The sequence below is a fragment of the Astatotilapia calliptera genome, chromosome 4 (genome assembly GCF_964374335.1).
Source record: "Astatotilapia calliptera chromosome 4, fAstCal68.1, whole genome shotgun sequence".
Lineage (NCBI taxonomy): Eukaryota > Metazoa > Chordata > Actinopteri > Cichliformes > Cichlidae > Astatotilapia > Astatotilapia calliptera.
In genome coordinates, this window is record NC_137425.1 from 4,420,431 (window position 1) to 4,446,534 (window position 26,104).

At 38.1% G+C, this 26,104-nt stretch overlaps 1 protein-coding gene and 1 long non-coding RNA gene across 2 annotated transcripts; one reads left to right on the forward strand and one right to left on the reverse strand.

The window, feature by feature from the left end:
- Positions 1 to 506: 506 nt before the first annotated feature.
- On the forward strand, positions 507 to 1,083 carry LOC145428227 (uncharacterized). The gene is made up of 2 exons (XR_013908456.1): positions 507 to 800; positions 903 to 1,083. It is a non-coding gene; the product is annotated as an uncharacterized LOC145428227 (long non-coding RNA).
- A 7,789-nt stretch (positions 1,084 to 8,872) lies between these two features.
- Positions 8,873 to 25,056, reverse strand: LOC113020274 (amine sulfotransferase-like). The gene is made up of 7 exons (XM_080300104.1): positions 24,956 to 25,056; positions 22,250 to 22,398; positions 21,957 to 22,156; positions 20,485 to 20,611; positions 9,697 to 9,791; positions 9,422 to 9,593; positions 8,873 to 9,340 (listed from the first exon to the last, which is right to left on the reverse strand). The coding sequence occupies exons 2-7, from the start codon at positions 22,389 to 22,391 to the stop codon at positions 9,231 to 9,233; spliced, it is 846 nt and encodes a 281-aa protein (XP_080156230.1). The 5' UTR covers positions 22,392 to 22,398; positions 24,956 to 25,056; the 3' UTR covers positions 8,873 to 9,230.
- Positions 25,057 to 26,104: the final 1,048 nt, after the last annotated feature.

Below are 26,104 nucleotides of genomic sequence, written 5' to 3' on the forward strand. Positions count from 1 at the left end.
CAATTAGTGATACAAAAAAAAAACCTGTTTTATCCTGTGAATAAAAGTATGTTTCTGTCAATGTACCATAATAACAGAAGCAAAACACAATATTGTGTCAGGACAATTCACTATTTATGCACAATAAATAAAGGAGCATAGCACGACAATTTCTGTTCAGCGCCAGACTTGCTTGTAACCTATATCACCAATTATGTTAAGAAAAATGATGCATTAACTACAACAGCAGACTGACCTTTGTGTAAATGCTTGGAGCAGACTAACCTGTGAGCTGCAGTGTTCTGGGACGTTATCTTTGAATGGCTGCAATCCAGTCGCCTCTTTGTTACTTCGGAAACATGGCTCGAACAATTTCTCTTCAACGACGTAATCCGATAACAACCGATCTCTTTACCCGTCGGCTTCCCGTGGCTGTCATGCGACCGGCTATTGCAGTTAATAATACAACAGCTTCTTGACATTTTTTGTGTTTCTTTTTATCACTGTGTAACTGAGTTCAATTGAAAGCCTGCGTGCGCTAACTCTTACCACGAGTTCCCAGTATTGTTTGCGGTTTTACCCCTGAATGACGTCACATTTTCAATCTCTATTGCCACATGGGGTGAAGAACTACATAAACTGTGTCTCTCCTTATCCGCCTGTGTGATTCGGAACTAAGATGGAGCAGCTCGGTAACCGTCTCTGCCGGTATAAGAACTATAACTTTCTCTCCAGTTACACAACTGCAGAGTACATAGACTCTCTTCAGAGTTTTGAAATAAGAGACAGCGATGTGTTCCTCGTGTCTTATCCAAAATCAGGTCAGTGAGAAATCTCTGTAGCATCCCATTATTTTGCAGTTTTATTCTGTCCAGAGTGATCCACTGGTCAGATATGATATCCAATACATTTTTCCTCAAAAGGCACCATATGGGCTCAGCAGATCATCACTTCAATCTATGAGTTGGATGGGCATGTGAATGAATATTTTACCAACTCACAGAAGATGCCATGGCTGGAGTTCACATGGGGTGCATACACTCGTCGCCCCAAAATTATATTGATTTTGAACCATTAATAATTAAAGTTAAAGACAATGATAAGTATGAATACCAGTGTCTCAGTTATTTTGAGTACTTTCTATGAGATATATTGAGTAGATTTAAATAATGCACCCTGTGTTTCAAATACAGAATTTTTTCTTTTAAATAAACTTGAACAAAAGAGCTCAGTTCAACTCAAACTGGTGTTGAAAATTTAAGCATTCTTTTCAGTATTTTCAACTCAAGATAACACGTTTGTGATTTTCAAAGATTTAATCAAGGTCATCTAACTTAGAATTATGATATTTAATAAGCCCCTGAATAATTTTTTAGGGTGTATGTAAATTTCTACAGAAGATGTATTTTCATAATACTGATGGTGCAATACAATTTATGTTAAGCTGTCGTTACTTTTGTACAAGGTGAAGTGTTTGCTATGTGCCAGGGAGCTGGGATATAACAACAACACCTCATCCATGCTTAGGCACTACAGAGCTTTGCATGAGAATAAGGGGAACACCGATTGTGGAGCAAGACCAGGTGAGCCATCAAATGCCATGATAATATAGCATGCAGTAATGTTACTAAATGATATAACAATACTATACAGCTGTTATAAGTTACGTGTGTGATATTTATATTTGTGCTTTGTCTTTATTGTCTTTCCTCAGGAGAACAATCTTCAATAGATGAAGACCTGGTTAGCATGGTGATTGAGGACTCCTAGCCATTTAGCATTGTGGAGGACAAAGGATTCAAAAGATTTGTTAAATCATTAAATCCGAGCTATGTTCTCCCCACTAAAAAGGCCATAAAAGCAGTGAAAATTTAGTTTTTACTGAATAAAATATGGGCAGGACTTACGCCTCAGTGTGTAGCTGTCCATACCTCAACGTTACAAAAGCACAACCACTGTCCACACCCCAACCACACCTCACAGTAAATGATCATTTCCATTTTAAACCTTTCCAAATAATCATTTTCCATACTGCCAGTATAAATATACACAGTATACTGCCATTACTACAATATACATGTTTTACACACTCCTTTTGTTGTTGACATTTACAGGCTGTGTGCAAAAGGCCACGCTCTTCAAATTCATGCCAATATTTTTACGTCCAGTAGATGTCCTACTAGAGCAAATGAAGCTTCAAGAAGCTTTGTGCTGGGGTGAACCAATTTGATGAAAAGCTTCAGTACTTCATGAAGCTTCATCTGCCCATCACTAGTTAACAATATGTAAGAAGAAAGTATATTCCCCACTATTGAGATTAAGGCCACGCCATGTGTCGCAAAGTAAATAATCGCTCAAATACTGTGTAACTATATTTGTGGGATTGCCAGTTACGCTGAGTTCCAGCTGTACTGAGCCTGTCTTTCTTTATTCAGTCCAAAGTTGAGGTCTCCCCCAACAATAAGTGAGCAATCTAGGTGATCAGAGGGTGCCAAAAAAAATAAAAAATACCAAACTACACACAGAAGAATGAGGGGTCATCAATATTTGGGCGCCCCACACACACACAAAATAAAATGTGTTGTGTCAAGTCAAACATTAACTAAAATTCTACCCACACTCCCCCCAGTCCTGCCTACTCAGAATTTAGCCTGACCTAGCTTCTGGAGCATACCAGGCTCGAGGCCACATTAAAGGCAAATCATCAAGTGCCAAAGGCACCGAAAAGCCTACCCCCAACAGAATTCATCCCCACCCGGGTTTGCTCCAAAAATAACAAAGACAAAACAAAAAACGAGTGTCCGAAGGAAGAGCAAATGCTCAGCTAGACACTCCCCTGTGCTAGCTGGGGAGAGCAGCAGCAGCTAGTCAAACGACCCTCACACAACACACAAACACCTGTTCACACTTGTAATCAATTCAATTCCTTTCATTCATTCCAATCCCAGACGAGCCACCACTTTGTTACGTCCCCACATAAAAGCTAGGCGATGAGGGTGGGGGACAGTAACAGTTTGATCCGGGTGAAATGAAAAGAACGCCAGGCAGAGGTATGTCACACAAAACAAATCTTTATTATAATCAAATACCTCAATCACATAAATGGTAACAACAAAAAGAGACAGCACCGCTGCTTTAATGATAAATCAGACAGGTCAACCCAAAGAGATAGTGACCACTTCAACAAAAGAAAACAACAAGGCTTCAACAGAAAAAGACAGCAACGCTGCTATTAACAATAACCAGGCAGGCTAAACAAAATAATGGAGGCCGCCATTACTTAAGGGAAACCACCGCTCGGTTAAAAACTACTCACAAAGAGCCACGCACGGTGGGGCTGATCACACGCAGCAGGCCGTTTCCATACCTAAACCAGTATCACACACTGACCAGCACAGAGGAAATCCACCGGCAGCCTCTCCCACCCCACCACACTGCTCTTCTCCAGCTTATCACCTCTGAGGGTAATTGGTGGTAACGAGGGCAGATGAGCAGTAGGTGTGTCCTAAAGGAGAAGGCAGGGGCAGAGAGAGACAAGGGGAGGGGCAAGAAAGAAGGAGGAGAGGGAAAAGACAACACCACGCCCACACACTCCCACAGCCTCACAGGATGTAACAATAACTTTTTGTTAAGTATAGATAATTTGAGGATTAGAAATCTACCCTCTGTATCTATAAGTGTTTTAATTACTGTGAAATTAACAGTTTTATGTATTAAAATTGTGAATCCCCTTTGCCTAGAGTTATAGTGGGATGGGGACAGAATGAGAGGTCAAGCTGTAAAATTTCAAGCCAAAGGCTGGCCTGTTCCGCGTCCCAATTCTGTTAATCTATCCTTTTGCCGCTGTACTCATGTTTTTAGGTTGAAAAGAGTCCACCTGTATTGACACACTAAATATGTAATTAATATCATTTTATTACTTTTTTAAGACATTCAGTCTCTAATTTCTCTGCTTTCATGTTGCAACGTCACAAGCTCACAGTTTCCTGCTTCTTCCTTGCTGAAACACACACACAGCCACACACACTCAGCATCCTTTCAGCCTTTAAATCACTGTTAAATTGCAAAGTTCTTTTAAATACCAAAAATACTTATTTTATATTACAAATATATTATTATAATATTATATATATTATATTAGTCATTACAACAAACACAGGGATCCTTGACATACTCAACACAAAATCCTACACAATTTTGACAAATTTAACAAGCGTCCAATGCTAAGGTCCAACCTTTTTGTGATCAATTAACCAGTATCAGTTACAAACTGTGCCTGGCCCAATTTCTAAACACCCTATTTTAATTTTAAAAGCATCCAACGCCAGAGATCCAACCTTTGCTGCCCAAAAAAGTGCAGATACCGTTCCAAACGTCAAAGTGATCCAATCACTGGCTATTTTAGCCCAAGGCCCCAAATCTTGGCAGGTGCCACCTGGAGTAATTACCCACGCCGGAGGGTCTTTTTACACGTCTGTAAAAAGTGGGAGGTCTCCACCTCGAAGCTTATGCACTTCTTAGAAGTCAAACTTACGTCCTAGGATACTTTATAATAATTTGAAACAAAAACCAAAAGTCCACCAGAACTATTTGACCGATGCAGGTCCAACCTTATGATCAATAGGGACTTAAACCCATAAAAATGACCAATTACCTAATATCCTAAACACACATAACTTCTTTTTCTCTTTTACCATGAAATACCATATCCCTTTTAACTCAGTACTGTCATTCTCCAAGTTTCATTATCATTGCTTCAAAGTTTTACTTTATTCTCAAGACTTTAGTTTTACCACTACTGAGTTAATTTAATAGTTAAGATCAGCAACTCAGCGAACAGATAATTTAGAATTCATCCAATATGCACAGATTTGCTTTTTCTCTGAACAGGTTTGTGCCTACCTTTTTAGACCGGTCTTCTGTTTGCCTCATATCAGATCCAACTTTCGGCCACATTTGTTCTCTCTGTTGCAAGGAGAACCGGGCGGAAACACCAAATATTAACCCCGATTCTTTTGTCGCCGTGATAGAACAGAGAAAACAGACTCATAGTGTGTTAAAACATTTATATTTCTTTTTATTCAATCATCTTCTGGAAGAGAGAGACCCCTGCACAGCCCAAAACGCCAGTTGCAGGATCTCTAATATTTGAAGCTCAACGTGTCTTATATGGTGTTATTTCGGTACTTTGCATGTCACAGTTTCAATACAAAAATTCCTTATATGGTACAAGTTCCTCTTTTCTGTCTGATTTATTAATATGCCTGTGCACTAAAACGTCCTGTGCAGCTTGCAATACTTTCCCCTTTCTGAGGTCTGTTGCCAGGGCAACCTGTCTAAACTTAGTCTCACTCTGTCTGTTCCCCATATTCTGCAAAAACATGCAGTTTCTGGTCGGCCTGTGACCTAGTCAAGTCTGGGCCTCTCATAAAACAATCTAACGAGCAGATACGCATTAAAAAATATCTCTCTATTTCTTAACACACTCCCATTACCATGGCAACCATCTCTTGCCCTCCGGTCAGTCCTGTATGAACAGTGTGCAGTAAAGGATAAAACAAATGTGTGATGGTAATTATGAAGTACAGTGGTCCTTCGCTATAATGTGGTTCACCTTTCGTGGCCTCGCTGTTTCGCAGATTTTTTTTTGTGTGCAATTTTGCATGCTTTTTTTTTTTACAGCGCATTTTTACAGCGCATTGTCAATCAATCTCGTGCCGTGTCTCCTGTACAGTACAGAATGCGTTCAGCTTGTCAAATTGACATTAACATAAAAATCCCATCCTTTACAGAGGTGGGAACATTGGGTTCTCAACCAATAAACTTGTGCAAATCCACAAAAAGCAGCAAACATCAAAGCAGCAGCAGCACAGGTCAGCTGATCACAGCCTGTACACAAAGAAAATCTACCAGAGCTCACAACAGAAATTATGGCGAGTTGTGATTCTTTTTCACTGAGCCATCGATCTTATAGTTCCCCCATGAGCTAAAATCTCATTTGGCATTTTCAATTAAAATCAAGTGTCTGTTGATTATATTTACCCCACTATCACTCAAGTACAAACAGCACGATAACAGGTGGAGGAAGAAAAAAGTTTATGCTAGACAAACAAATAACTTTTTGCAGTTTTTATTATAGCAATAGATGTGGAACTACACTGTCCTCTTTGCAAGTGGTCCACTTAGCATGTTAGAAGCTAATTTGAAGCAAGTCATTTAAATCTTATCAAAAGTAAAGAAAGAAAAAAAAGGGGGAAAAAACAGAACAAAGTCAGTTCTTCAGGAAATCTTTCACTTTAATTTTCTTTGGATTAAATTGTGTTTGAGTTTTTAAAATTAAGATGTATTTAAACCTGAGATGGTACAAGAATAGCAGTGATTTAAAGGTTGAAAAGGAGAATGATTTCAAAAGATTACAAGCTGTTTTTGAGCGTTGGCTTTGTTTGCTTTGGAACGGTGCAGGTACACTGCGTAAGTGGGTAGAACATCCTTTGACATTTTTATGACAGGTTATTATGACATTTTCATTGTCATAATAACCTGTCAATGATTACTATCTCTTCAACCCACAGACTTATCTTCTAATAGCTCAATTTGGAGCAAAGGTTTTACGTTTTACGTAATGTAAGGAGTCAAATAACTGAGGTACCACTGTTTTAATTTATAAAGTAACAAACAAATATGCAGTATGTGAGATACTAAAAATATTTTACTGAAACAGAATGTGGGAAAAGTATAAAGCAACTTGAATTCTTTCATATGGATGTGCTATTATCCACTGGATAATAACTGGGTAAGTATGTCAAACACAGTTCAGTTTGAAATAATCAATTTAAGTTCTTACTGATCACATTGATATCTGTTATCATTTATCAGACCTGGACTCTTCTTCGTCATCATCATTAGGCAGATAGTGGAGATGAGGACACGTACTGTTTCCCGTCAGGTATCACTCAAAAAACTGATCGAAGCTCTGAGGAGTCTCAAGGTCTGCAGTGTTTTGCTGAAGTGATAGTTTTGAGAGTTGTTTTATATAAATGTATAAACAATTTGTTTTCATTGGCTGTATATAAAAGCTAGATGTTGTCACCATAAAGTGACCCATTTGAAGCTTTAAGCTGCCACTATGTGTATTGTTTGCATTCAGGAGTGTTCATGTTTCAAAAAGCTGTGTGCTAAGTTATCAACAATTTGATTGATATATGATGATAGTGCTATGTAACTGACTAAGAAGAAAATCTGAATTTTCATATGAACTTGTTACAAATACAAAGCTTCTAATCCTTGAATGCCTTTCCTTAACAATAAAACTTCAATAGAACTCTGCTTTTCGGCAACAAAGTTATCTTTTATTTCATACAATTAAACACAAAAATTATGAGCAAATAATTTTTTAACCACTTAAAGAACTTTGTCATACTATATCTCAAAACCAGCTCTTTCTTCAGGCTGGCTTGAGCGTCTATACAGCTCTGACCTTTCCCTTCTTGTCCATCAGTCCTGGAAACATTAGAGCCTGAGACAGATGTGATCTGAAGAGCTGTGGATGAGTGTATGCACCCCTGTGAACTCCAGCCATGGCATCTTCATGCGAGTTTATAGAATATTGATTCAGATGCCCGTCCAACTCATAGATAGAAGTGATGATCTGCTGAGCTCATATGGTGCCTTTTGAGGGAAGATTTTTGGGATATTATATGTAACCAGCAGATCAGTCTGGACAGAATAAAACTGCAAAATAATGGGATGCTGCAGAGATTTCTCACTGACTTGACTTTGTAAAAGATGCAAGACATTGCTGTTTCTTATTTCAAAACTCTGAAGAGAGTACTGGCCAGAAACGACGGCTATTCAGATTTAATTTAAGTCAGGTCAGATTTCTCACTGACCTGACTTTGGATAAGACACGAGGCACACATCTTTTATTTCAAAATTCTGAAAGAGTCTATGTGCTCGGGAGTTGTGTGACTGGCCAGGAAGTTGAAGTTATTATACCTGCACAGACGATCACTGATCAACTCGATCTTAGTTGTGAATCACACAAACAGATAAGGGGAAGAGACACAGTTTGTATTGTTCTTCACCCCATGTGAATGAATGAATGTGAATGTACATTCTTTTAGAGGTACTATAGTTAATGTTAAACTAAAGTGTTAAGCATTTATGTTTTACTTTTACTAGAAAATGTGTTCGTTTGACCTATGCTGTGCCCCGACTACTGCATTATAATGCTGCTGCTGGAAGATTGGCTTGACGATAGAAGGCTGTTCTCATTTAAAACCACAAATGGAGTGACATTAAAAGACTCTCAAAACCTGACATACCTGTGTTTGAAACATGAAATTTTATTCCAGACAGCTATATAAAGATGAATAATGTGGAGTTTAGTCCATCTTTGGATCAGTTTACTTGAATAAGAAGAGTTTCTCACAGATAAATCCAAATGTTACTCTTGGATCACGGATCAGAGCGTTGTTGTGTGAAAATCAAATTTACATTTTGCAGCCCTGATGTTGAGAAAATCTTCAGTAATGTTCAGAAAAAGAAGTCCCATTAAAGAAATAAGATTGTTATTTTTAATAGACTATTAGCTTACACTAACATGTGTTAACAAGCTGTATTTCACTTATTAATTAAATGATATTCAGTGGATGCCATTTACAGGTCTGAGGTTTGATTCTGTATAGGATTAAACAAAGGAAGAATGTCATGCTGAACCACACTTTAACCAAAATAACACTGCAATTGCACCATTTCTTTTTGTAATGTTTTGTTTGTTACCAAAGTAGGATCCTTTCCTTTTAATTCTTCTACACAAATGAATAAGATACTTCTGTCTTGGCTGCTGACTCATGGGAAGAGAAATCACTTGTAGGTTAATCAAAGGTCAGACTTTCTTCATGGCAAAAGTACATTTATTTCAAGAATTTTCTTCTATTTGAAGGTCAGGGCATACTGTCAAAAGTGATGTGATTAAAAAAAATCAATAGTTAATGACTATTCAGAAATTATGAGAATCCAAAGTGCCGTGTACTGGTTTCAGACATGTCAGATATGTTGACTGATTTACATTTTACTGTTGATTCCTGGAATCATGATCTACGTAACATGAATCAATCTTGGGTAAACAAACATTAATCATTTGTTGTTTTTTTGAAAATTAAAATAGCAGAAAAACACATTTTAAGGCTTTCCAATGAATGAAATCAATGCTTTTAAAACTCCTGGGAGACCCTGAAGAGCTGCTCTGCTTATTCCCAGATGAACTTTAAAGGCAAATCACCAAGTTTCTCCTGAAGGACTTGATCCACTCTTTCACTCTGTGCAACAGTCAGTGTGTTCTTCCAGTCTCCAATCTGACCTGTAATGAAGACAAAAACACAACACCTGATACCCTGATATCACATTTTTCTGCACAGCAGCTGCAGGTCTGTTATGTTACCTTTGCGCAAGAATTTTCCACTGAACTGCTCTGGTGGAATGTGCTCATAGTTTGCTTTCGAGTCCTTCTTCATGTTCTCAAACTTAGCTTTTTCCACAACTTGACTGATGGTGGCTTCAGTCAGGTTTTTCCCTAAGAAGTTGCAGATCTTCTTCACTGATCCTTTCAGGTCCTGAAAGAAAAGCAGGAAGGCAAGAGAAAAAGAACCTTAAACTCAGCCAGATATTTTGTTTGAGTTTTTTAATGAACAACAAAAGTTTGAAGAAACATCTTACCAAAATCATTTCCTCGTAGGTCAGGAAGAGGATGTTGTACTGGTCTCTGTTTAAATACCACTCCCTGACATGGTCAAACCAGGATGACCCATAAACTGTATATTGGCATAATGCATCCAGTTATTTGGCGTTCTCATTTAATTGAGTTTACACACACACACACACGCACACACACACACAAAATGGTGCCTGTGCTAACATACTAGCACAGCACCACAAAGTCACTAAAGTGGTACCACTGTTGTCTCACACTGAAACCTTCAGGTCAAGTCTTTCAAACATGTAGAGCTGCGAGATGAATCACATGACAGAAAAGACAAAACATTTAGAGATATAGATTTCTTTAAACATTGATTGATCGCCGTTTTTGTCTGCGACTCTTGGTGCCATTGCGTGCCTTGGACCCGGTGGATTCCTGGTTGATTCCTGTTGTTGGGTCTTTCAAAAATGGTCCTGCATTTCTGTACTTTTAGGTGACAGAAGGAGACATGTGGCCTGGTCAAAACACAGAGAGATGCACTCTAAAAGATCTTTAAACATAGTAAACATACCTTGTGTGCCACAGACTGCTCCCAAACACGAGGGGACAAGTAATACCTCTAAAACACTTAAGTTGGCTTTATTAAACATTAGATCTCTAGCTGGGAAAACATTTTTAATTAATGATTTAATCACTGAGCACAGCCTTGATTTTATGTTTTTAACTGAAACTTGGTTGGACCAAAGTAACAGTGGAGCTGTTCTCATCGAGACGACCCCTCCTAACTACAGTTTTATCAGTGAGGTCAGGGCGAGCAGGAGAGGAGGAGGGGTTGCTGTCTTATTTAATGAATCATTTCAATGTAAGCAGCTATCTCCTGGAAGTTTTCAGTCTTTTGAATATGTGGCTTTACAGCTGAAGGCCCCATCCAAAGTTGTGTTTCTTAATGTTTACAGGCCTCCCAAATACTGCACAGACTTTTTTAATGACCTCAGTGAACTGCTGTCTGTGATCTGTGTTGATTTTGACTGTGTAATTATTGTTGGGGATTTTAACATTCATGTGGACAACCCTCAGGACAAAGGGACTAAAGACCTGAGTAACACTCTGGGCAACTTTGGGCTGACTCAGCATGTAACAGAGGCCACACATAATAGAGGACACACTCTTGACCTACTGATCTCCAAAGGCCTGAGCATTTCAAAGGTTACTGTGTCTGATGTGGGCCTGTCTGATCATTACTGTGTTTTCTTTGAAAGTAAAATCTCAGCCCACACAAATATATCAACAACAGTGATCACAAAACGGTGTATAACTGAACACAGTAGTGCAATTTTTAACCAGGTCTTCCCATTAACACCTGACCTGCCCAGAGGGTCAGTCAATGAGCTCGTCAATAGCTTCAATGCTAACATGTTAAATGTAATGGACACTATTGCTCCCATTAAGGTGAAGGTTATCTCTGGAAGGAAAAAGTCTCCATGGAGAAACTCCACACTGGTGAAAAAAGAAAAAAGAGAGTGTAGGAAAGCTGAGCGCAGATGGAGAAAAACAAACCTCCAGGTTCATTATGACATTTATAAAGAGAAACTTCACAATTATAATTTACAACTGAGGAATGCAAGGAGGTCCTACTTCTCTGACATCATCACTAAAAACAGCCATAATGCTCGGGTCTTATTTTCTACAGTTGACAGGCTAACAAACCCTCCTGTGTCAGTGGCAGCTGAACTTCATTCGACCATGGCCTGCAATGACTTTGCCAAATTCTTCACTGAAAAAATCCAAAAAATTAGACAAGCAATTGGTACATCAACAGCAGATCCAGGATATGTACTGTGTCCACCAAAAAACTGTTTAAACACCATGAAACAGTTTCAACCTATTAACAGCAAAGACCTGGAGGACATCTTAGGTAAACTGAACTCCTCCTCCTGCTGTTTAGATGTCCTGCCAACAAGTTTTTTCAAAAAGGTCTCAAAGACTTTAGAGTCAGACCTGTTACAGATCGTCAACTTTTCTTTATTATCAGGTGTGTTTCCAGAATCACTAAAAACTGCTGTAATCAAACCTATACTGAAAAAGGACAATCTTGACAAGACACAAATGAACAACTACAGGCCAATCTCAAATCTCCCGTTTTTAAGTAAGATCATTGAAAAAGCAGTTTCTCAACAGCTCAGTTACTTCTTAAAACAGAATAATTGCTACGATGCCTTCCAGTCAGGTTTTAGACAGAACCACAGCACTGAAACCGCTCTGACCAAAGTGTTTAATGACATATGTCTGAATACAGACAGTGGAAAAATGTCAGTCCTAGTTTTACTGGATCTCAGTGCAGCATTTGATACAGTTGACCACAACATATTACTCAAACGACTGGAGAACTGGACAGGTCTTTCAGGAACTGTACTAAACTGGTTCAAAACATACGTAGAAAACAGGAAATACTTTGTATCAATAGGTAACTTCACATCTGAGCAGACAAGTATCACATGTGGAGTTCCCCAAGGTTCCATCTTGGGACCCCTTCTGTTTAACATCTACATGCTCCCACTGGCACAGATTATAAACAACAACAAAATAAACTATCACAGCTATGCAGATGACACACAAATATATATCACAATGTCACCAGGAGACCGAGGCCCTGTACAGGCTCTTGGTAAATGCATTGAGGAAATCAATGACTGGTTGTGCCACAATTTTCTCCAGCTAAACAAAAACAAAACTGAGGTAATAGTCTTTGGCGCCAAAGAAAAACGATTACAGGTCACCAGAGAACTTCAATCTATACATCTAAAAATCACAAACCAGGCGAGAAATTTGGGTGTAGTGATGGATGCAGACCTAAACTTAGAAAAACACATTAAGACAATAACAAAGTCAGCTTACTATCACCTCAAGAATATATCAAGGATAAAAGATCTGATGTCTCAACAGGACCTGGAAAAACTAGTCCATGCATTCATCTTTAGTAGGCTTGATTACTGTAACAGCATCTTTACAGGTCTACCTAAAAAATCAGTCAGACAACTACAGCTCATTCAGAACTCTGCTGCTCGAGTCCTCACTAAGACCAAAAAAGTGGACCACATCAGTCCAGCTCTGAGGTCCTTACACTGGCTGCCAGAGGATAGACTTTAAAGTTCTGATGCTGGCCTATAAAGCTCTGAATGGTTTAGGACCAAAATACATCAATGACCTCCTGACCCAGTATGAACCATCCAGATCCCTCAGGTCATCTGGATCCGGTCTTTTATCAGTGCCCAGAGTCAGAACCAGACACGGAGAAGCTGCATTCAGCTTTTATGCTCCTTATATCTGGAACAAACTCCCAGAAAGCCTCAGATCAGCTGAAACACTCAGTTTATTTAAATCCAGGTTGAAGACTCACCTGTTCTCAGCTGCATTTGAATAAAGCACCAAATCCACACTTTAAGCTTAAATTTCAAAACTTACATTTAACTACTGATTTTATCTACTGTTCTGATTTTATCTGTTTTGATTTTATATACTGTTTTGTTTGTTTGTTTGTTTGTTTGTTAATTAGTTAGTTAGTTTATTTGCTTGTTTTAATCAATTTTAAATCATGCTTTTTATTTGTTCTTGTTTCTAATGTCTCTGTAAAGCACTTTGAATCACCTTGTTGTTGAATTGTGCTATACAAATAAACTTGCCTTGCCTTGCCTTGCCTTGCCTTGCAAATTTCTTTCCTCTACGACATTTACACTGGCACGGAGTTGACAAGAAAAACCTTCGACCGGTGGATCTGCTTGCTAATGCGTTGGAAGTTTTGGACCCAGTTCCTCTCAGGCTGGGTGTAATAAATACCAGGTCGGTGGCAAATAAGACCTTCATATTGAAGGATTTTTTTTCTTTCTCGTGTTCTGGATTTGCTCTTCCTGACTGAAACCTGGATTTCTCCCGGTGAGTTGAGCGGTTTCATTGAACTAGTACCTGCTGACTGTACCTTTTTTAATGTTCCGAGAGCTGCTGGCTTGCTGCTGTTTTTAAGGCTCACTTGGACTTGAAGCAGCTTTTCCCTTCGTCTCACTACACCAGTTTTGAACTCTGTTTATGTAAACTGGGCCACTCGCATTCGTTGTTATGTGCGATTGTTTATCGCCCCCCGAAATATAACAAGGTCTTCTTATCCGAGTTCTCAGAGTTTCTTGCTGACTGTGCCTCACGGTATGACCAGATCCTCCTGCTTGGTGATTTTAACATACACTTTTGCTGTCTGGGGAAGCCTCTGGCCAAGGACTTCCTTGCCTTAGTGAACTCTTTTAATTTTGTCCCATCTGTTAGTGGTGCCACTCAAGAACGTGGTCACCAGTGTTGGTCAAGTTACTTGAAAAAAGTAATCAGTAACTAATTACTGATTACTTCCCCAAAAAGTAATCCTGTTACTTTACTGATTACTTGTATTCAAAAGTAATTAATTACTTAGTTACTTTTTAAAAAACACGATTTACAATCTGAATAGGTGATAAAGCGATAGATCTTTCAGACCAAATTTTACTTTTTCTGCATAATCCATCATACAAAATGTAATCAATGGAAAAGTCTCTTTTTTTAAAACTTGTTTTAACAGTTTTAATCTTTTAACTTTATGCATCAAGCAACAATTAAATTATATGCAGCATTCACTGACTGGAAGAAATTAGTTTAACATTTAAACCTATTTTCTGCACATTCCAGCACATAAAATAAAATATTTTTTGTGTTTACACTCACTCTTTCAAATAGATGCAAGTAAAACACAGCAGAAAATAAATAAAATCAAAGACTCAGCGGTCCTGTTGCTCTATTTTCACTTGTAAAGCAGGAGTGGGGTAGGCGGAGGTTTGCCCTGGTGCAGGTGTGCTGCAGCGGTCAGTGGAAGAATCCGCGAGTTTCTATGTGAATTTCCCATTACGTCGTTGCGCACTCGGTGCTTGTTTAGGGGTTTTTTTTCGCTGTAAAAAGAAGTTTTCTTCCCACGCACAATGGACGCTAATGTTTTTGTCACTTTTTATGGAAGTAGTCAGTACTTCCACGCTTTAAACGCTGCACGCTCATACTCTCTCCTGCACTCGATATATGATCCATTGTTGATCTGCATACAGCTGTTGTCACGAACGTCGCACTCGCTTGCATCATTGTCATGAGACATTCTCGCAAAACGATCACGGTTTTAGTAACGCAGTGTTCCTACGGGAAAGTAACGGTAATCTAATTACCTTTTTTGCAATAGTAATCCCTTACTTTACTCGTTACTTGAAAAAAGTAATCAGATTACAGTAACACGTAACGCGTTACTACCCATCTCTGGTGGTCACACACTGGACTTAGTTTTATCTCATGGTTTATCTGTTTGCAATGTACGTGTTGAAGATGCAGTTTTCTCTGATCATATGCCTATCTTATTTGATATTGCTCCTGCTAATGCTTTTGCAAATCAGGCTCCATGTTATCGTGCCTTTGGCTCTGATTCTGCTGAGCGGTTTTCTATACTGTTTGAAAAATTAATGTCTTATGCCCCTGACTTGCCCACTGCAGATGACCTACTTTTGTATTTTGACTTTGCTTGTAAATCTGTGCTTGATGTTGTTGCCCCTTTGAGACTAAGAAAATGTAAATCTAAGACTAGTTCATGGTTAACAGATCGTACCCGAGCTATTAGAAGACAATGTAGGAAATGTGAAAGACAGTGGAAAAAAGATAGATTGCATGTCTCCCTGGAAGCCCTAAAGATTAGTTGGAAAACTTATCAGAGGGCAGTTAAGGCCGATAAACACTCCTACTTTTCTCAACTTATTTTGGCCAACTCTCATAACCCTCGTGTTTTATACAATACTAGAAATTCTGTACTTAACTTGGAGGGTTATGACCTGTTGCCGTCCTCTGAGGCTATGTGCAATAAGTTTATTACCTGTTTTGTGGACAAGATTGCTAGCCTGAGGCCTCTGATCCCACCTATTGTTGATCCGGCCATGCATGCTCCTTGCTCAAGCCTATTCTCTGCTTTTGCACCGATTTCTCTGCGTGATTTAGAGGAGTTGGTGCTACATGCTAAGCCTTGTGGCTCCCCGAACAATGTTGTTACTCCCTGCTTTCTCCAAAAAGTATTTCCCCTCTGCTTTTGGGTGTGCCCCAGGGATCTATCCTTGGGCCATTATTTTTCTCGCTGTATTTACTCCCCCTTGGTGCGATTTTTCGTAAACACGGAGTGTCATTTCATTTGTATGCCGATGACTGTCAGCTTTATTTACCTTTTAGTCATTTGGATACCTCCCCATGTCAATCACTGCTTGACTGTCTCAGCGATATAAAATTATGGATGGCAAATAATTTTTTGAATTTTAATGGTCGCAAAACGGAAGCAATTTTATATGGCCCACATCGCTCCAGATTCTCCAGATGTTGATTTTGGTGATTTGACCTCTCATCTGAAAAGTTCAATCACTAATCTTGGTGTTAAACTTGATTCTGTGCTTACTTTTGAAGGTCATGTAAATGGGGTGGTAAAATCAGCTTTTTATCACTTCAGACGCCTGTCGAAGGTTAAGCCTTTCCTTTCCAAACCCAATTTGGAAACTCTTATTCATGCTTTTATCACCTCATGTCTGGACTATTGTAATTCCCTTTTAATAGGGGTCAGGTCGGGCACCTTGTCACGCCTGCAGTTAGTGCAAAATGCGGCGGCACGATTTTTAACCGGTAGTAGGAAATTCGATCACATCACTCCGGTTCTCGCTTCCTTGCATTGGCTTCCCATTGAATTTAGGGTTCGTTTTAAAGTCCTTTTATTGGTTTTTAAATCTTTAAATGGTCTGGCTCCTGTCTACTTATCTGACTTGCTGAAGCCACATGTTCCTCCTCGCTCGCTCCGTTCAGCTGAGCAGCTGTTGCTGTCGGTCCCTAAGTTGCGGCTGAAATACAGAGGAGACCGAGCATTTTCAATTGCGGCTCCGATGCTCTGGAATAACCTTCCCCTCCAAATTAGATAAGCGTCATCAGGAAAGAGACATTTCATCTTTAAGTCCAGATTGAAAACCTATTTTTATTCCCTGGCTTTTAACTCTGTAGGAAACTGACACCTTCTTATTTATTTTATTGTATGTAATGATTTTATGGTATGTTTAATTTGGTAGTTGTTTTGATCTGTGTTGTTCAGCATTTTGGTCTGCCTGGTGTGTTCTTAAAGTGTTATACAAATAAACAATGATGATGATGATGATGATGATAATAAACAGTTTTATTTGTTTCTGTCTGCTGTCTATGGTGCATGGCCCATGGTCATGATAATCTATCAATAATTCTTCCTCGACGATTCTCAAATATTTATGTGAATAAAGGTATGACAGGATTAGAGGATGAGAGTGTGGGGAGTGAGTTGGAGGGTGGGGTGGGCTGCTTTTAACCATGTAAAGCACTTTGTGCTACATTTTTTTTTGTATGAAAAGTGCTTTATAAATAAAGATTGATTGATTGATTGATTGATTGATTGATTGATTGATTAGCGAATCAATTCAGTTCTATTTGTATAGTCACCTAAAGGCAAATGTTATTGCCATTTGAATGAAAAATAACCTTAGAGATCAAATGTGTCTACAAACAACTGAAAATGCAGTTAAGCCAAACAAGCCAAATAATTAGAATTTTTAACGCAAAATCTGTTACTAAAAGTAACTAATGAAGAAACAGTACATGTCAATTTATTAACATATGTCAACATGTTACTTCGTATATTTTTATACATACATATACACATACATGTATACGTGTAAATATATATATACATATATACATATATATATATATATATATATACAGTGGGGCAAAAAAGTATTTAGTCAGCCACCGATTGTGCAAGTTCCCCCACTTAAAATGATGACAGAGGTCAGTAATTTGCACCAGATGTACACTTCAACTGTGAGAGACAGAATGTGAAAAAAAAAATCCATGAATCCACATGGTAGGATTTGTAATTTTGGGTGTTGGGTGTTGATGTCATTAGACCACACCCCTTCTCATTACAGAGATGCACATCACCTAATATGCTTAATCGGTAGTAGGCTTTCGAGCCTATACAGCTTGGAGTAAGACAACATGCATGAAGAGGATGATGTGGACAAAATACTCATTTGCCTAATAATTCTGCACTCCCTGTATATATATATGTATTTATTTATTTATTTATTAGGGATGCAACGATCCACAAAATTCATGGTTCGGTTCGATACTTTGGTGTCACGGTTCGATATTTTTTCGATACATTTTTAATTTGTCATTTATTCAAATTATAAATATATATTTTAACTGAAAAGTACAGTTTTTAAATTTAACCCTAACCCTTGTGCGTGTTTTTTATTTTGACAGCGAATGCGCACCTGCGGACCACTTATGTGCAGCCCTGGTTATTTAGCTCGTCATATCGCAGCCACAGAAATGATTTTGATTTCCAAGCCACCCTCATAAAAGTTCTCTAGATCCACCCCTGGCCATGGGACAGTTTGACAGTATCTTTTGTGTGGTTTTAGACTTGGACGAGTTTCTAAAACACTAGATCAACAAAAACATCAGAACATACACTCTTTTGCCCATTAATCATGCCTACTTATGGGGCACCGTTTGTAAAGTGACGCATTTCGGGCAATTTGTCCAAAGTTTGTTGATTGCGTTAAAAATTTTAATTGCGTTAATCGTGATCGTTGACAGCCTTAGTTTGTTGGCGTGTTCGCCCAGGGCACCAAACAGGCTAGGACCACCCCTGCTGACATGCAACAATATTTTATTGAAATCAACAACCGGTCCTAGATATTGTACAATGTACTTTTTCCAGAATGTATATAAAAGATGCAGAAATGACTTTACATTATATGCCTGGTTAGGAATAATTAAATGGCCTATTTACTCCAACAGGTTTCTAAAGTCTGCAAGATCTGGTCACCTTGTAGTGCACAGTTAAGGAACTAAGAATGATATATATATATATATATATATATATATATATATATATATATATATATATATATATATATTAGGGGTGCAACGATACACAAAATTCACGGTTCGATATTTTTTCGATACAAAAAATGTTCATGCCTTTTTAATTTGTCATTTATTAAAATTATAAATATATATTTTAACTCAAAAGTACAGTTTTTAAATTTAACCCTAACCCTTGTGCGTGTTTTTTATTTTGACAGCGAATGCGCACCTGCGGACCACTTATGTGCACCCCTGGTTATTTAGCTCATCATATCGCAGCCACAGAAATTATTTTGTCCATGAAACCATAAAGCTGCACTTTCTTTTTGCCTTATAGTCTGATTTGTCATAACTTCTCCGTTTTGTGGTAAGCTTTTATTTGGCTGTCACTTCTTCACCCTGACCTGTCTTATCCTGCTGCTTTTACACACACACTCACATAAGCTCAGCGATTCTCTGCGCGATCAACCTCTCATATGTTTAAGCTGCGGGAGATTTCACTTGTCATGTTTGCATAGTAAGCTAACGATTAATAAGACGATGTCAGAGGAATTGGTGCACAAATTATCATCACTCACAGATCAGTGCTGTCGCTCTCTATACACAGTTCGCACGATTGCAAAGTGAAAGCAAAAAAACAAGCGCAAATTCAAACGCGATTTCAATATGTCACATATTGACAGTGGCTCACCGATGCCAATGACATCATTACCCAGCTACATTTCTGAAAGAATGCAAAAGCATTGACATATATTTTTCCTTCCTACAATAGCCCGACGGGCAGGGCAGAGAAAGATTTTGGTAGCCCGACTGGAAAAATCGCTAGCCCCGGGACGTCGGGCTAGCGATTTTGCAAGCCCTGTATCTGATTGAGTAATCACTCATCTTTGGAAAAGAGAGTTTATTACAGAGAAATGTCTCTTTCCAAAATAAAAGCTATACTATCCGCTTCTCAGCAGCATATTAAACACATGAGGTCCCCATAAGGAGAATCATGTGCTAACGGCTGTCTAAATGACTCGGCTAAAGTTAGTAGCATGCTTGCTTGTTTTTGTCTGCTTCCACTTGTCTTTGCACTAGGATGATGTCGGCGTAAATGTGCAGTCATATTTGTTGTGTTCCCACTAGAGCTTTCAGGTTAATCTCGTTGAAATGACCTTAACGCCACAACACGGCAAATCTCCGTTAACGAGCTACCCCTGATAGTCCCGTGCATGGGGCTAGACGGCCAACACGTTAACGAGCTAACTGCGCTAACACACTAGTTCCCACCCATGTAGTTGAGCATTGCATGGCACATCCAACATACTGTTTTACTTTAGTCCATGACGCGCTTACCTTCAGGGTCATACGTCACATGAAAACCAAAATAATTCCAAACACCAGATCTGAAGGGTGGGGGAGGTCTATGTTGCAAGGAGAGCTTAACTTCTGTCTTGCTAGCTTGCCCTGCACTATTCCTTCTGACGATGCTGTCTGTGTTGAGCGCTCAGTGGATCTGCGCTCGACAGTACATATATATATATATATATATATATATATATATATATATATATATATATATATAAACACAAATTAAAATATATATATATATATATATATATATATATATATATATATATATATATATATATATTTTAATTTGTGTTTATATATATATATATATATATATATATATATATATATATATATATATATATATATATATATATATATATATATATATATATATTGTACATACATACATACATATACACAAGTTAAAATATTACTTTATAGTAATCAGTAATTGATATACCATTATGGGGATTAAAGGTGAGGAAACTTACCGTTTCCTGTTATGTACCACTCAAAAAACTGGTCAAAACTCTCGGGAGTCTCCAGGTCTGCTAGAGCACTGCTGAAGTGATAAAAAGACACCATGTTGTCCTTTGGATTCCTCATCAAATACACGATCTGAAATATATTTAAAAAAAAATTTGAATATTAAAAGTCTGTCACTTAAATGTAATAATTCACAAAAAAAAACTAAATTGAAATCTTAAATCTTAATAAACATTTTTTTAAAAATGTAATAATTCACTATTTAATGTCATTAGTTTAAAAGAAAAGCAATTTAAAATTTAATGTTACAATTTGATTTCAGATAATATTTTTATAAATTCATTTTAAAGTCTGTATTTGAGCTTCCGTGAAGCCGAATGCTGACAACCTTCTAGCAGTTTTCTTGCCACCCGACATACGGTCCGCTACGTTGCTCAAGCAAGTTGGCACTTGGGATGCTAGTGTCACGGCTGGAGCAGCAGTTGTGTGGTGGAATGAATGAGGACCCAAGATGCAGATAGAAGTGGAGATGCAAGTGGAGATTTATTTACAGAGAGAAAACCAAGGTGAGGGCAGAACAGAACATAAACCTAAACTGGGAAAACTAACACAAAGGGAGGACATGAGGCGAGGGGAAGAGAGACACGGAAAAAACACCAAAAGAATGCAGAGTAACGCAGAAGCTTCACAGAGAAACACAGAGGACACGACGAGGAGCACAGGCAGACACATACTATAAATACACACACCAGGTAATCAGGAAATGGCACACAGGAGGGGACACAGCTGGAACTAATGGGCATAACGAGACACAGACGTACAAAGTAGAACAGGAAACACACAGACTGCTTTACAACACAAAACTCGGGGACCCGAGCAGAGCACAGAGGGAGACACAGGTTGGGATAATAAACATGACAACCAAACCCAAAGAACTAATACAAAATCAGAATAAACTAGAAAAAATTATAATAATAAACTCAAAGCGCTGGGTCACCGACCCAGAACCATGACAGCTAGATTCTCTTCCTCTATCTATCTCCTCTATCTGAAATCAAACAGAATCATTAAAAATAAAACAAATGCTAGTGCTAGCTTTTTGGACCTGGGACCATGTGTTTGTGTAGAAGTGTATGATTAAAAATGACCCTCATATTCCTCGATTTATGACCCCAGAGGATCATTGTTTTAATTCTTGCAGAACATAAAACAACATTTGTTTTGAAGATCAACCACTCTATTTTCATTTGCTAGGATTTCCTGGTTTCTAAAAGCTACCAGTAGTCAAAGTGCAAGCCTCAAAAACTGAACTTCAGTGACCAATAGGTAACATCACAAAAAATTAAATTAATCTTCACAAGTACAAATTTAATTTGCTTTATTTTTGCAACAATAAGTAATCAAATGCTTTTAACTTTCTCAAACTTTAAGACTGTCTCTTTCTTCAATAAGATTTCAACTTCTATAAAGTACTGACTTTTGGCTTCTTCTCCTTCACTCCTGGAGGCATGATGTGTACAGGGAGATGCGAGGCGAAGAGCCGTGGAGAGGGAAGAAGAGCGTATTCAGCTGTCTTGTACTCCAGCCACGGCATCCTCTCAATGTTGGTTGAATATTTAGTCTGATAGCTATGCATTTCGTGGATGGAAATCATGATCTGCTGAACCCATACAGTACCTGATGTGGGGAAAGACATTAGAGGTGATCAGTGGATCAGTCTGGCCAGCACAAAACAGCAAATACCAACAATGTGTGAAATTTTTCACCAACCTGACTTTGGATAAGTGACAAGGAAGACATCGCTGTCTTTTATTTCAAAGCTTTCAAGGGAGTCTAGGTACTCTGGAGTTGTAAGACTGGTCACAAAGTTGAAGTTCTTATGCCTGAACAGACGGTCACTGATCCCCTCCATACTAGTTCTAAATAAGACAGATATAAAAAAGAAATAGGGATGTAAAATCTGTGAATTGCTACCTTATCATGGTGGAGAGGTTTATGTGTCCCAGGGATCCCAGGGCCTATATTGTTGGGGGGCGTTTTGCCCCATGGTAGGGTCTCGCATGGCAAATTGATGCTGGGTGCAAGCCCAGACAAAGAGCAATTCAAAAACCTGTTTGAATGTGACTCTGAAATGAAGAAATGCAGTAAAATGTGTTACACTCAACACAAGCAGCACAGAAGAAAATGTTGATCCAATCAACAAATTTATTCTTGTGAATGATGGACACTGAAAATGGTATTTGGATGGTTTTACAGTTGTTCAATATGGGAATAGTCTGGAGAAATAGAATTTCTCTCTCACACATCTCATGAAGGACTTCATGTCACCAATGAAACCAACTCTACTTGAAATAGAATATTTAGCTATGGCACAGACAAAACTCATAAGATTAAGTCAGCAAAAAGTACTATGAGGAAGAAATCATAGACCTGAAAAAAAATGTAACTGGTAAGAAAATCATTCAACAATCCTGCCAAAGAATTCTCATATTGCTGACCTGATCTTATAGCATATTCACCAAAAAGTCTTCACACATCCTCAGCCTTCCAGGCAAGAAGATTCCCAAAAAGTTGATTCTGTTCATCTGGATGTAGCATTTTCACATTTACATAATGACTGAAGCTTCAGTCATTATGTAAATGTACTGTTTAAAATAGGGCTGCTCGATTATGGCAAAAATGATAATCACGATTATTTTCACTGAAATTGAGATCTCGATTATTTGACGATATTTATTTAACCCTTTAAGACCTACCATAGAACCAAGTCCGCCAGAGCTTATATATATATATTTTTTTTACATGTTGTAGTGCCAATTGTGGGAGCATTTCAAGTTGCTATACATCAATACAACTGTTATAGCCCATATTTTAATAATCTGTATGCATTAAGTCCATAGTAATTACATTAATTGCAAAAAAGTGCAATAAACTACAAAAAAATTGAAAATAGTTTTTGTTTTTTTTTACATATATATTTCTACTTGGGCAAATTTAAGAGGCTTATCCCTCAAAACTTTAAATACAAAAAAGTTGTACAAAATAGTTTCCCACCACAGGAAATTTATTTTGAGTGTCTTCATAGTTTTATTTTGGAGATACAGCAATGATGCAAATTTGCAAAGAAAACAGCATGTGCATCAAAATAAACTATTTCCAGCAGTGCAATTCGAGTTCTAAGCATTCCAGAAACTATTCATAAAAGTATAGAGTCAAACATGACTTATAAAAACACCAGTATAGGCTTTTAAGGCCTACAAGTAAAAAACTACATTTTCCGCGAAAATGACGTCACTTCCGGTTTCGGACAGGAAATGGCGGACATGCGACAGTTCGCGTTGACGTCTTGTTCAATGTGGGAAGTGTTACGAACAGCTGATCGGATCGGCAAAGCGTGTTTCTGGAATATTATGTTTTTGTTGCTGCAAGTGCCTTTTTATGCAATTTTTACAAAGCTTTATGTGGAAGGAAACTGTGACCTAGGACAAGCTGATGGCATAAGATGTAAGTTCAACTCCTCTGGTTTCATATGCAAAACAAATTATTGCGCTAGCTTACGCGGTTCTATAATAATGACTTTAAAAAATAATATAAAATAGTGTGCAAATACTGATAACAATGCAAATGTTAGCAATATAAAAAAAATAAATGAAAAATGTAAACATCTATGTTTCGTGAACTTTGCAGTGTTGCTCTGTGGTGCAGTTACGACACCGTAGCAAAGTTTACACACTATGCCTACTTGATCCACGTTTGACTCCGCGAATCCATAATGTTTCCAACCACTGAAGTTTTTTTTTACTTCTCTTTTCAACCAACGGCAGTCACTCTCCTCCAAATAACTTCTGCTTAGCTTTCCGAGCTTTCCTCGGGTCCTCTTAATTGTTGTGACAGTGTTCGAAATGCAGAGAGGTGCGCTCGATTTGCCACATGGAGCAGCGCGAGAGTAAAGCACGAGGGAGGGGCTAATAATCGGCTCAGTCATTTTTAATGATCGTTGAAAGCCCAGATCGTAATCGTGATTACAATTCGATTAATTGAGCAGCCCTAGTTTAAAAGCCATTCATCCACTGAACACATCCACACTATAAATGCTAATAAATAAACACTCATAATAGCAATTATCATAGCCACATTAGGAGCAATGTTAGACTTTTACCTGTGTAATTTACATTACAAGATTACATTGCATCTTGCAACCCTTAGTAATTGTATATGTTAATATGAATTACTGAAATAATTTACTCCAAATCCTCCTTGGCCACACCTCTGTTTACCGTTAATCTGAAATAATAAATAATCACTCCCATTGTAGCTTCCCATTGTAAACAACAAAGCATAGAAACAGTCTGATAATATATGCAAATAAATTCTCAAGACAGAATACTACAAAAAGAAATTCACAAAACAGATTTTTACTGAACCTGCATTACATTTAGAACCATTTTAATAGTAGAAAGGTAAGTGTTGTATTACCTGGATGTTTGCAGCAAGACCAATAGAGTGAATGACCCCTACACCTCTTATCATCATGCACATGCTCTGAGCCTCACACCTCTTTTTATTGACATGTGTGTGCTCCGAGCCTCCACAATCTTTCACAACATTGCCACAGCATAATTTGCTGATAAGATAACATGAGTCCAGAGTGCTGATTTCTTTCTTATGTTGGCATTCATTCAGAGAGTCACAGATCTCCACCTCTGGCTCTGAAGAACTGGGAGACCACAGACTCAGAATAGTTATACAGGCACCTCTAGATTAGTTGATTGTACTTCATTAACTTTTCAAAATTAAATATGGTACACTGATTGGAGAGGGAGTTGGCAAGTTCTTACTTAGCTCAAGAAACTGTTTCAAATCTGCTTAATTAAAAACAGAAATTTTTTAATGGAAAGACAATGCATTGACTTCTCTGCCCAGTCTGGAAGGCAGCCATGCTGACATTGAATGAATGTCACACCCTGGCTCAAGAGTTATTACAAAAAAAAGGGAGAAAGACACCAAACAAAGATTTACGAATGTTTGTTTGAGTGACACCTGACTCCTTGTCCCAACCCTGATCTTCACACCAGCTTGTCAGCAGTCACCAGCTGTTCATTTCCTGTGATTACTCAGTTGCTAATTGTACTTACCTCTGTTAGTGTGCCCCAGCTCTCTCTGTGATTTCTCTAGTCTTCCATCATGTTCGCTGGTTTTCTTCTAACAACATACACACACACATACATATATATATATATATATATATATATATATATATATATATATATATATATATATATATATATATATATATATATATATATATATATATATATATATATATATATATATATATATATAGTGGAGGGTGAAGGTAACGGTGGTCCCCGTGGTAATCGGAGCACTAGGTGCAGTGACACCCAAGCTAGGCGAGTGGCTCCAGCAGATCCCGGGAACAACATCGGAGATCTCTGTCCAGAAGAGCGCAGTCCTGGGAACAGCTAAGATACTGCGCAGGACCCTCAAGCAGTGTTGCCAACTTAGCGACTTTGTCGCTATATTTAGCGAGTTTTCAGACCCCTTAGACGTGAAAAGCGCGTATCGCTTTTACTCTCAACAAGCAGCGGGTGCTGTAACGCAGTC